General features: G+C 33.6%; 1 protein-coding gene across 4 annotated transcripts in view; it reads right to left on the minus strand.

The window, feature by feature from the left end:
- The window catches only part of PCDH11X (protocadherin 11 X-linked), a 920,016-nt gene that overhangs the window by 831,722 nt on the left and 74,730 nt on the right, over positions 1-13,564 (minus strand). For all 4 annotated transcript variants that reach the window (XM_005883184.2, XM_005883183.2, XM_005883182.2 and 1 more), the window contains exon 2: positions 9,248-11,746. In XM_005883184.2, the coding sequence (XP_005883246.1) occupies positions 9,248-11,746 (2,499 nt within the window). The remainder of the gene's footprint in view (positions 1-9,247; positions 11,747-13,564) is intronic.

The raw sequence follows: 13,564 nt of genomic DNA on the forward strand, positions 1-13,564 counted from the left end.
GCATGGCTGCCGGCTGCCATTTTGGCTGACAGTTAATTTGCATAAGGATATGCTGATTAGCCAATGGGAAGGGTAGCGGTCGTACGCTAATTACCATATTTCTCTTTTATTAGTGTAGATAGATTCTAAATGAATGACTTTCACAAAGATAAGTTTGAATTTTAAGTATTTTTCTACAATAGTTGTAAGATAATACTCTAACTTACATGACATTTCTCATTACTAGTAAAACAGTTACACACACAGTCATTATAACTAACTAATATTTAGAAAGTCAGAAACCTGACATGATTGGAGGTACAAGGAATTCTGTTTTGGGTAAATAGGAACACTAAATTTTAACAGTAACCATATCACCTAGATGTCAAAAATATAATAACTACTTTAATTTGAAATGCTAAATAGAGCATTAACTTCTTCTAAATACCTTTACCTTTAAGAACACTCCAAATAATACACTAATTTAATGTACATACATAATTGACCAAATCCTATTTACCCTTTCCAAGGTAAAATGATACACAATAAAGCATTTGAATGTAAATCCAGGAAACATATGTCATGTCTTAATTATAAGGGTCCTTTATACTCCCGTTATATCCCAAGAAATTATGTTGTATTTTTAAATATCTGTTAGCAGTGTTAAAAAGTCCTAAGCAGGTGGAAGAATACAGTGGAAAATTGTACACTTTATGTTTTCCCTAATAAAATGTAATTCACATCCAATTTGAAGCATTTAGTCACTTGTGTAAGAAATAAATTCATCCTCAAATTGAGAAAAAAAAATGAGTTAATGTTTAACAGACAAATTACTCAAAGCAATAACATAGTCAGTAATTTAATGCCAGAGAAATAACTTAGGTCTATTTAGATATGACTCAAGTAACATATTTTCCTAAATAGTTTCAAAATTGATAAAAATCTTTTAAAATATAGTATCTAAATCCTTGTTTCTGCTCTCATATAACTTGGGTTATGTTTACTTCCACAAGAAATATTAAAACTTTTATTCAAAATATCAGGGAGTATAAAGAATTTAATATTCTCTTTTTAAAGATAAAAAATTTTACAAACATTTTTTCAGCATTTATAGAAAAAGAACACATGATTACAACAAAAATAATTTTAATGATTAAAGTAGAACAACATAATTAAAATCAATATAAAAACCCAATATATCCTCTAACACTTAAGCAGAGTGAAGGGTAATCATAATTTTCTCAGCAAAAGTACATTAGTGAATATTAAAAAAAAAACTAAAGTGTTTTAATTTTTTGTTAGTTTTGGTCTTAAAAAATATCTTGTCCTGGATAACTTTAAGAGGTTAGGTTGGATAGTTCTGCTTTACTTACAAACTCCCTGACATGATGCTTAAACTCTTCAGCAATCAGACAGGACAAGTAATTCCATGTTTCATGATTGATATATTAACCATCAGATTGTACATCAGGACAGCATTATATTACATCACAGTTGCTGACATTCAGAGCAAGCAAAGAAAGAAAAGGCATGCTAAAACTACACTGTTTCTTCTATTAATTTTATATTTTGATTACTATATTACTACTATTGTAAATATAAGGTTCAATGGGGCATTATTTTTAAGGTTTTTTATTGCCTTTATAATGGAAAATTAAAATTAAAATTTAGTGATCTTAACAAAATTTTGAAATCATAAATCATTGGAATTTTTTGGAAATGGAATAAAATTATGTTGTTCCTAGGAAGTTATATCTCACTGCAGATTTCAATAGTTGATGTCCTGGAATCAGTCGAGGATAAGAAAAATAACACGTGATCAAAATCCGATGTCAGTGTTCTTAAAGTCTTAGTTGCCAAGCATGCTACATGGCTAAGACTCACATTACTAAGATATAGAGGCACAAAATCAAACTTACTGAATTTAACAATATTGAATACCAATCCTATTCCAAACTAACTCACACTCCTGTTACCATGCTGAATCCAGGCAGGGTTACATCCATGAATTATTTTATAACCTCATTTCTGAAACTGCAAGTTTATTCCAACTCTAATTACATAAATTTGATAGTATTCTTTTCAATTTCTTTCTTTTTCTGAGGAAGTGGAGTACTTAAAATACATGTTTTAAGATAGTGACTGGTACATAGAAGGCCCTCAAAATTATATTTTCATTATTATATTCCTCTATTTTTCAATATTTACAACATTTTGATGGCACATCTGTGTTAAAAATTAAGTTTGGTTTTAGCAGTACATCTCTTTTATAAGACAATTATCAAAATTGATTCTAACCATATCAATTGATGCAGAAGAAGCATTTGACAAAATCCAACACCCTTTCTTGATAAAAACTCTCTGTAAAGTGGGAATAGAGGGATCATAATAAAAGCCTTATATGACAAACATACAGCCAACATCATACATCATACTCAATGGGCAAAAACTAAAACCATTTTCCCTAAGAACAGGAACAAGACAGGGATGCCCACTTTCACCACTCCTGTTGGACATAGTATTGGAAGTGCTAGCCATAGCAATCAGACAAGAAGAAGAACTAGAAGCCATCCAAATTGGAAAAGAAGAAGTAAAACTGTCATTCTTTGCAGATGACATTATATTGTACATAGAAAATCCTAAAGACTCCATAAAAAAACTACTAGATTTAATAAATGAATTTGATAATGTAACAGGATACAAATTTAACACCCATAAATCTATGGCTTTTTTGTACACTAATAATGAACTCACAGAAAGAGAAACAAACAACAAAAATCCCATTTTCCATTGCAACAACAACAACAAAAATTAAGATACCTAGGAATAACCTTAATTAAGGAGGTAAAAGACCTATACACAGAAGAAAACTACAGGACATTGAAAAAAGAGATGGAGGACGATATAAAGAAATGGAAGAATATACCATGTTCATAGATTGGTAGAATCAATTAAACATCATTAAAATGCCCATACTACCCAAAGCAATCTATAGATTTAAGACAACCCCCATTAAAATACCAACAACATATTTCAGACCTAGAACAAACTCTCCACAAATTCATCTGGAATAAAAAAAAAAGACCCCAAATAGCCACAGCAATCCTGAGAAAGAAAAACAAGTTGGAGGGATCACAATACCTCTGGTTTGTAATATATCAAGCTATATTACAAAGCCATGGTTCTCAAAACTGTCTGGTACTGGCACAAGAACAGACATATAGACCAATGGAACAGAACAGAGAACTCAGAAATTGACCCAAGCCATTATGCTCCATTAATATTTGACAAAAGAGGCAAAAGCATACAATGGAGTCAAGACAGTCTCTTCAATAAATGGTGTTGGGAAAATTGGACAGATATATGCAAAAAAAAATGAAACTAGACACCAACTTACACCATACACAAAAATAAACTCAAAATGGATAAAGGACTTAGACGTAAGATGGGAAACCATAAAAATCTTAGAAGAATCCATAGGCAGAAAAATATCAGAAATACGCTATAGCAACAATATTACCAATACAGCTCCTAGGGCAATGGAAACTAAGGAGAAAATAAACAAATGGGACTACATGAAAATAAAAAGCTTCTGCACATCAAAAGAAACCATAAACGAAACACCAAAAAAGCTCACTGCATGGGAGAACATATTTGCCAATGTTATATCCGATAAGGGTCTAATCTCCAAAATTTATAGGGAATTCAGACATATTAATAAAAAGAAGATAAACAATCCAATCAACAATGGGCAAAGGACATTAAATAGACACTTTTTGAAAGTGGACATACAGAAGGCCAAGAGACATATGAAAACATGCTCAAAATCACTAATCATCTGAGAGATGAAAATCAAAATGAAAATGAGGTACCATCTCACACCTGTCAGAATGGCTATCATCAACAAATGACAAATGCTGGCGAGGATGCAGAGAAAAAGGAACCCTCATACACTGCTGGTGGGAATGCAGACTGGTGCAGCCACTGTGGAAAACAGTATGACATTTCCTCAAAAAAATTAAAAATGGAACTTCCATTTGACCCAGTAATCCCACTTATAGGAATATATCCCAGGAAAATAGAAACACCAATCAGAAAGTATATATGCAACCCTATGTTCATAGCAGCACAGTTTACAATAGCTAAGATTTGGAAACAGCCTAAGTGCCTTATCAGCGGATGAGTGGATTAGAAAACTGTGGTACATCTATACAATGAAATGCTATGCTGCTGTAAAAAAGAAGGAATTCTTACCATTTACAACAGCATGGATGGAACTGGAGAGCTTTATGCTAAATGAAATAAGCCAGTCAGAGAAAGAAAAATAACACATGACCTCACTCATTTATGGATAATAAAGAACATTATAACCTAATGAACAAAAAGATAGATACAGAGGCAGAGACGCATCAAACAGACTGTCAAACTACAGCGGGAAGGCTGGGGAGTGGGGGGGGGGCGGTAAGAGATCAATCGAAGGACTTATATGCATGCATATAACATAACCAATGGACACAAGACACTGGAGGGGTGGGGTAAGGGCATGTGCTGGGGGGTAGGGGAGGCCAGGGGAAGGTCAATGGTAAAAAAAAAAAAAGGGGGGGGAGACATATGTACTATTTAAAGGACTTAGACGTAAGATGGGAAACCATAAAAATCTTAGAAGAATCCATAGGCAGAAAAATATCAGAAATATGCTATAGCAATATCTTTACCAATACAGCTCCTAGGGCAATGGAAACTAAGGAGAAAATAAACAAATGGGACTACATGAAAATAAAAAGCTTCTGCACATCAAAAGAAACCATAAACGAAACACCAAAAAAGCTCACTGCATGGGAGAACATATTTGCCAATGTTATATCCGATAAGGGTCTAATCTCCAAAATTTATAGGGAATTCAGACATATTAATAAAAAGAAGATAAACAATCCAATCAACAATGGGCAAAGGACATTAAATAGACACTTTTTGAAAGTGGACATACAGAAGGCCAAGAGACATATGAAAACATGCTCAAAATCACTAATCATCTGAGAGATGAAAATCAAAATGAAAATGAGGTACCATCTCACACCTGTCAGAATGGCTATCATCAACAAATGACAAATGCTGGCGAGGATGCAGAGAAAAAGGAACCCTCATACACTGCTGGTGGGAATGCAGACTGGTGCAGCCACTGTGGAAAACAGTATGACATTTCCTCAAAAAAATTAAAAATGGAACTTCCATTTGACCCAGTAATCCCACTATATGCACCCCTACATTCATATCAGCACAATTTATAATAGCTAAGATTTAGGAACAACCTAAGTGCCCATCAGCAGATGAATGTATTAAAAAACCCTGGTACATTTACACAATGCAATATTACACTGCTGTAAAAAATAAGGAACCCTGACCATTTGCAACTGCATGGATGGATGTGGAGAGCATTATGCTAAGTGAAATACGCTAGTCAGAGAAAGATAAACATCACATGATCTCTCTCATTTGTGGAATATAATGAACAACATAAACTGATGAACAAAACATAGATTCAGAGTTAGAGAAGCATGGAACAGACTGTCAAACTTCAGGGGAGTAAGAGATCAACCAAAGGACTCATGTGCATGCATATAAAAATAACCAGTATACACAGACGCTAGGGGGGTGAGGGCATGTGCTGGGGGGTGGGGGAGGCCAGGGGAAGGTGAAAGGGGGGAAAAGGAGAAATATGTTCTACTACTTGTAATACTTTAAACAACTTAAAGTTAAAGACTAAACTACAAAAAAAATAACAAAAACAATTTGATTCTAAAATGGTGTTACTTAGTGTTTTCTTAGAGTCATGCCAACCAAAAGCTATCTGCTTGCTCTGAAAGATGTTAACTGAAGGTGAATCAGTTTTAAATTTTATGTTTTTCATTTCCACTACAATATACAGGATATCCCCCAAAATGTATATGCACACTTTGAATAATTATAAATGCAGTATTTATTAAAATGTATTTCATTTTCATTTAATAGCTACTAACTGTTAAAGTATATAAATTTGGGGGTAACATGCTATATATAAAGTACATTCCAGAATACTTCTAAAACTTTGTACCAAAGAAGAGCTTCATAATCCTCAAGTATCAAAGGTTTTATACAATAGAGACAATTCTATCTCATAAATGTTCCATATTTTTTCTGAACAACAGTGTCATAAAAATTATAGAAAATATTTTATTGCCTTTTTAAAACATGAAATTTCTGATAAATCCCTTATATTTTTGCAGCCTAATAGAACCATTCCATTTATTCCCTTTCCCTTTCAGATGAGTAAGGAGCTAAATGTAAATAGAATACTAAACTCCCCTTTAAAAAATGCATTTCTTACTTTGTTTAAAATCAACTGGAATATTTGCCTTCTGCTAACAGTAATATTTTATTCCACTGTCAAAGTTTCCTTAAGGAATAATGCATTTTTATTTTATTGGCTGACACTTTCCCCCATTTTGTATGATTTTTCTTTAAGAAGAAGACCCCTACTGCATTTGAATTTTTATATACACTAGGTTTTTTTTTTCAGTGCTCACTTAGCTTCTTAGCATTCTGCAACATCAGTGAATATAAGGTGGCTATCCTGGAATTAATCAGAAATTAAAGAGTATATACATAGGCTGAAGAATATTGCAAATGCAGCACAAAATAAAAGGAATCACATTATGTTTAATATCATTTTAATCTGCCAAAATTCTCCAATTCATGTCCAGAAAATATTTAGTAATTAATATGAAACAACTGTGAACGAAATACATAAAATATATAATTTACCTATTTTTAAGATCTGAAAAAATAGAATAAGTCATCTAAGAACTCATTGATTCTAAGATAGTCTTTTTAGCTAATAAAAAACTAACGGTAACCAAAAATTTATTCTCATTAACGTTTCCTTTACTTATTTTGCCTATCTCCTTAATTTATTTGTCCTGTGTCTAGGAAAATATCTCTTAGCTAAATAAAATAAAATGCCGTCATGGATAAAGTTATTAATTTTACTACTTATAAAAAATTACCACATGCCAACAATAAGTAAAGAGGATATTTGGAAAACACTTTAATTTTTTCTTTTCATCCATGCCTTGCTTACTGTATATTCTCAAGTAAAATAAATCTATCTCATAAAACATCTCCATGCTTTCCAAAACAGTTGAAATCAGAATTTACTCTTTTAACAAACTACATTAGCCAATCTGTTAAAAATGGTGATATGCAAATGTAATGCACAAACATTACCTTTCTTATACACTTTTAAGTGAGTCACAAATTTAGTCCAAGGAAAAGTGCTTTAGTATACAAAATACATATGAAGTGTTATGCATAAAGGATGTTTTCCTGTTGAGAAATGCTTCCAATAAAAAGAATAATAACCAAAAAAAATCAGAAAATAAGAGTGCCATTTTCAATTGTTAAGTATTAACAAAAACACATCCCAAGATGTTAGGCATTTATTGTGTTTGTAACCCATCTAAGATCCACTGAAGTAGAAAAAATGGGGCCCATTCATATCAGAGAAATAACTACTGCCTTGTAAACTCATTTAAGACATAACAGAAACTTTCCACAAAGTGACGAAAGGTTCTGTTTTATCATCTGCAATAGTATAACTATGGACTTATAGTAACAACATACACATCCTTTACTGTGTGCTTAAAAGAGAAAAATCATGTTATGCTATAATTAAACCATACCTATCCTTGAATGACCATGATTCTTAAAATAATTTCTTAAAATATGGTAGATTCATTGTTATTTTGAATCCTAATAGACTTCTTTATTATTTCTAACCTTGTTGAGAAGACCCTTATATTCACTTTCACATCACTATCATTTTATTAACCCTGCATAGGTTTCAAAAACTTTCATTCACTGAAACTGAGATGATGACTTTTTTAAGAGTAACAAAGACAAAATAATGAAGTCAACATGTGGCTTGACTTTGAGAAAAATAAAAATAGATAAAGTACATCACTTTATTAAGGAAATAACCACATTTAAATAATTTAATTTGCTTATGAATTTCTGGATAAATTTTTATTCATTTTTCTTCTCCATGGGATACAGATAAAAAACATTGTATACATTATTTTCATAAATTTATTTTTGGGTTTTAAATTATTGTTTAAAGATTTCTTGGGTCTTACTATGCCTTTATTTACCTTCTTGTCCATTAGAGAAAGCAAGCATATTTCATTTTCCAAAAGCCATTATCTTTCAGGAATGTATCCTGAAGGACTCTCAATGTATTGTATAAATATGGAAATACTTAAATGAATATCTAAAATAGAGATCTTATGTATATTTCATTCTCTGGCTTGAAGATGAGACTGAGTAAGAAGACTTCATTTTTCTAATCCCATTCTTGTTACATTGTTTGAATATAGATTTTCTGAAACAGAATAATGGTAAATACTTAATGTGAAAATGATACTCTGTTTTCATTGTATGGGCTTAGGGGCATTGTGGGTAGGGAAGATGTCTTGATGTTATTTGAATGTTTTTAGTACACACAGATTTTCTCAAGTGAAGCTGGGATTCTCAACACTTTTAACACCTACTTATCAGATAGATTATAAACAGCTTTAGTGTGATGGGTCTGGCCTCAACTGTTCTGATGCTCATGCACACAATGGTACTGAGGACAGTGCCAGGACCCCTATATTTTAGAGTTTTTCCAGTATATTCTATAGCAAGATGTGCTATACTGACATCTACAGACAACCTTGGCCCTATTATAATCATGGTTCAGACCAAGTTTTTCTACAATCAAGAGTTATTAGGCCCTGGCCAGTTTTTCTCCGTGGTTAGAGTGTTAGCCCATGGACCAAAGGGTCACGAGTTCATTTCCTGGTGAAGGGCATGCACCCTGGTTGCAGGCTGGATCCCTGGCTCCTGGTTGGGGAGCATGCAGGAGGCATCCAGATGATGTGTTTCTTTCACATTGATGTTCCTCTTCCTCTCTCCCCCCTCCCGCCTCCTTTCTCTTTACTCCCTCTTTAAAGATCAATGGAAAATTTATCCTGGGGTGAAGATTTTTTTTTAAAAAAAGGAGTTATTTGTTCTCATTTTCTACCAAACTTAAAATTAATCCATATATCTATTTAAATACTTCTGCAGAGTATGATTGTTTTGATCCTTTTTTGAGTTAATAGATATTGTAAAATTCTACTTCAACTTAAAATAATTAAAAAACAAAACAAAATAAAATTAGAAAAGTTAGTTAGAAACTGTGAATACCTACCAATCTGGTGTGTACAGACACAGGGGTCTTGAAAGTTGTCACCGGATAGCTGTACTCAGAAACACTGTAGGGATCAGAACTGCTGGAGGAACACTTGGAGATAGAATCACAGGCCACAAAGGTATTATCAAGAGGCAGTTCCTGGATGATGTGGTGCTTTGAATTCAGGGGAGTTTCTGGTTGGATCTGGAAAGCAGGCTGTGGAGATGCAGATTTGTAGTGCCTGGCCAAATCAGGGCTGTCAGGCTTGAAAGTAGTAGGTGTAGTGCCCCAGTTGTACTTGCACATGGTTTGCTCTTCCAGCTCAATGGGAAGGTCTAGTGTGATGCTCTTTCCATCATTGTCAGCATCATCTGCCTTAGTTTCCTCAATAGTGACAAAGTTAAGCAGCAAGTTCTTAGGGGCATGCTTCTTCTTCTTCTTCTTCTTCTTTTTCTTCATCATTATCATCTGCCGATTTTCTGGGTTTGGAGTAACCCATTCAGAATTCTGCTTGTTTTTCTGAGCAGCCTTAAGGTGTGGTGATTGGCAGCATCTTATGACAGCAGTGATGAAAATAACAAGGATAACAGTTATGGTGCCAGCAACAATGGCAACCATGATCTTGACATAGTCAGTGGTTGGGGAGGATGCATCAGTTGTCTCAATATTTTGGGTTACTGATGTTTCAGCGTTTCTGTGCACCAATTCATGAATTAGTGTAGCATTAGTTACTGACTCATTCACAAATAGATTAACTCTTACAACACTGAAGAGAGAATCAGGTTGCCCTAAGTCGTTAGCTTTGACTACCAGTCTGTGTAAACCAAGGTCTGCTAAAACACATTTCTCCTTCATTGTAATGTTGCCTGTTGTTTGGTTGATTATAAACAGACCTCTTGTGTTTCCTCCTACAATGCTGTACTGAAGCTCTGCATTCATGCCAGTGTCATTGTCAATAGCAACTACTGTGAAGACCACTGTGCCCGGATCAGTGGATGGTAGAACCAATTCATAGGAGTAGTTGGAAGAAGGGACAAGAAAAACTGGCTTGTTGTCATTGACATCAACCACATTTATGGTCACTTTGGCAGTTGAAGAACGTGATACCCTACCACCATCCTCAGCCTGTACATAGAAAGTATAAGACTCTTGTTTTTCTCTGTCAAATGAAATATTTGGTCGAATGACACCAGTCTGTGAATCAATGGTGAAGTCATCATTCACATCTAAAATGGAGAGAGTAACTGCAGAATTTTCTCCATAATCAGGATCAGTTACAGTGATTAGTCCTACTGTGCCATGTCTAGAAAGGTTTTCTGGGACATAGAAATTGTATTCATTGTGTGTGAAAATTGGACTGTTGTCATTTTGATCAAGAACTGTCACTAAGACTGTGACATTGGTTATTAAGGGTGGAATCCCGTTATCTTTTGCCAGAACTGTAAAGTAATACTTTTCCTGTTTTTCTCTATCCAGTTTCTTCATTGCAGTCAGAATGCCTGTACGCTGATCCAGGTTGAATTCAGATGGAGCATCATCGCCTAACAGGTAACTGATTTCAGCATTACGTCCAGTGTCTGCATCCGTTGCACTTATTTTTGTCAACTGGGAGCCAGGAGAGTTATTCTCAGGAACAGAAGTACTTATGAAAGACTGGGTAAAAATGGGAGCATTGTCATTTTCATCTTTTATTTTGATAAGGAGCATGGATGACTGATTCAATGGAGGTTTGCCAGCATCTGCGGCCAGTAATTTAATGGCATATTCTTTGGTGGACTCATAGTCAAGAAATGCAGCCGTCTCCAGGAGGAACTGATTACTAAATACTGGCCTTAATCGGAAAGGGACATCATGATCTGTGAAGCATGTCACCCTACCATTATGGTCAGCATCTTTATCTGTCACAGTTATGAGAGCAATTTTGGTGTTGAGTGAAGCATTTTCTGAAAGAACCACAGTGCCATTGATTGGATTGATGATGTATCTTATATCGATTGATGGGACATTATCATTAATATCTGTAACATTTACTAGCACCATTGCTCTTGCTGGCATCAACCCACCATCACTTGCCAAAACCAGTAACTTGTGGTTTGGTGATTCTTCCCTATCCAGTGGTTCTTTGATTGTGATAAGTCCAGTGGAGGAGTTGAGGTGAAATAGCCTCTTGGCTATGTTGGAAACTAGATTGCTGAAATAGAAGTGAATTTTGGCATTTTCACCTATGTCGGCATCTGTGGCATGGAGCTGTGTCACTGAAGTACCTACAGGAGCATTTTCTGGTATACTGACTTCAATTTCACTCTCCGTGAAAACTGGGTGGTTATCATTTATATCAGCAATACTTATTTGCAAAATGGCAGTACTGGATTTTTGAGGAAAACCACCATCTTCAACCTTTACTTTCATTACATATGTATCCTTCTCTTCCCTATCTAACTCCTTCTGAACAATCAGTTGTGGCATCTTGTCTCCTTCTGGCGTTTCAATGACATCGAGCCCAAAAACATTTTGACCCTGGAAAATATAGAATGAAACATTTAACTTATGTTATTATGTAATAGACCAATTTTCAAATTCTCAAAGCCACATGATATAGGATTAGCTCAGAAATAGATGCCAGAAAACTTGAATTCTAAGTCCCAACTCTGCCTATAACTAATGTTATGATCATAAGCAAGTCGCTTAACATCTCTAGGCATTTTTAAAATTAAAGAGTTCTGCTAGAAAATGTCCTGAGGGTTTTTAAGGTTGTAGCATTTTATAATAATGAATGTAACTCATGTGAACTATTAAAGTTTCAAAAGGAAGAAGTATGTAGAATATTTAAAAAGAATTGTCACTATGTTTCACATGGTGAATGAAGTTATAAGTGAATTAACCACAGTTACTCCATATAAATAAAATATTTTATTGTAGATTTCAGTTGTACCGATGGCTTTTCACCACGATAAGTTACAATAGAATATGAAATATTCGTCCAAGGCAGTAGCACATATATTACATCTAAAAAATATAGCAAAAACCTTTGCTGAGGTGAGAAAATGAAACTCTGATAAGAATATAACCTTGTGTAAAATACACAGAATTTCATCTTTTTTCTATAAGAACAATTCTTAAAAGTAAAATTTTTTTGGAGATTAAAAACACATTTTTTTAAATGAGTAAGCACAGTGGAATGAAGTTACATGCCAAAATGTAAAATTTGAAACAGCACCTATATTATTTTCATCACATGAAATCAGATTATGGGAATTTTTAAAGTACAGTCTCTGATGTTTGAACAATCCAAGGAAATTCAATCAATTAAAATTGTAAAATACATAATCAGTATGCATGGGCTCTCTCCAGTGCTACTGCTTATCCGTACACAAAAGGTCTCATACTCTCAACAAGTCTTTTAAATAGTCAAATACCTTAATGTTGATAAAGTCCAATTTATCAAAATAAAACAACAAATTTTAAAAGTCCCCTCTGAATTACAATATGATAAGCCCTGCACAAATAGTGATCTCACTAGCTGACTAAAGAATACTACTGAGTAAGTACCCTTTAGTCACCTAGCAAGATCATATGAAGCAATCCATGAATATTTGTTATCTTGTTTTATTTTACACAGCTGAAATGAACAACCTATTAATATTTTATTCACATAAGCCAATAAACAATCTGCATTTTCTTTAAATAAAATATATAGCGAGGGAAACATTTGCTATGTCATATTCACTTAGAGTGTGAAAAATTAGCAAACTGAAACCTATCTTTCAACTGTGTATTTTTAGGACAATGACATTAAATATAGATAAATATATTTACTATTAAAATTTGATCTAAATGAATTAGTGATTAGTGATCATTTTATGATTGCAATGACATTTCAAAAGGTTTTTAGAAAAGTTCAAATACAGAATGTCTCATTTATGGGTAGGAAAAATAAATTTTAATTTAATTTACAAATAAAATAAATTTAATTTACAAAAATCAATGTTACTTCTTGGCATGCCAATACTGAGTGGCAAAAATGGTCACAGCATTCTTCTAGGCATTGGGGATGTGGAGTGTGTAAACACATTTTACTAATGTAATGGAAATTAAATGCTAGCTAAGATGAGAAAAAAAATGACAGTCTAAGAATTTAATTATGGTCTTGATATTAACAGGTTTATATTAATTAAGAAAATAATTACATTTTAATAAGGGCTATAAATCGAATCTAATAAAAGAGAAACATGCAAATTGACCATCCCTCCACTACACCCACAAGCCATGCCCACAAGCCAATCAGGAGTGATTATACAAATTAACCCAAATAAGATGGCAGCAGCCACAGAGCTG

Source organism: Myotis brandtii, unplaced genomic scaffold (assembly GCF_000412655.1).
Source record: "Myotis brandtii unplaced genomic scaffold, ASM41265v1 scaffold779, whole genome shotgun sequence".
In the NCBI taxonomy this organism is placed as follows: Eukaryota; Metazoa; Chordata; class Mammalia; order Chiroptera; family Vespertilionidae; genus Myotis; species Myotis brandtii.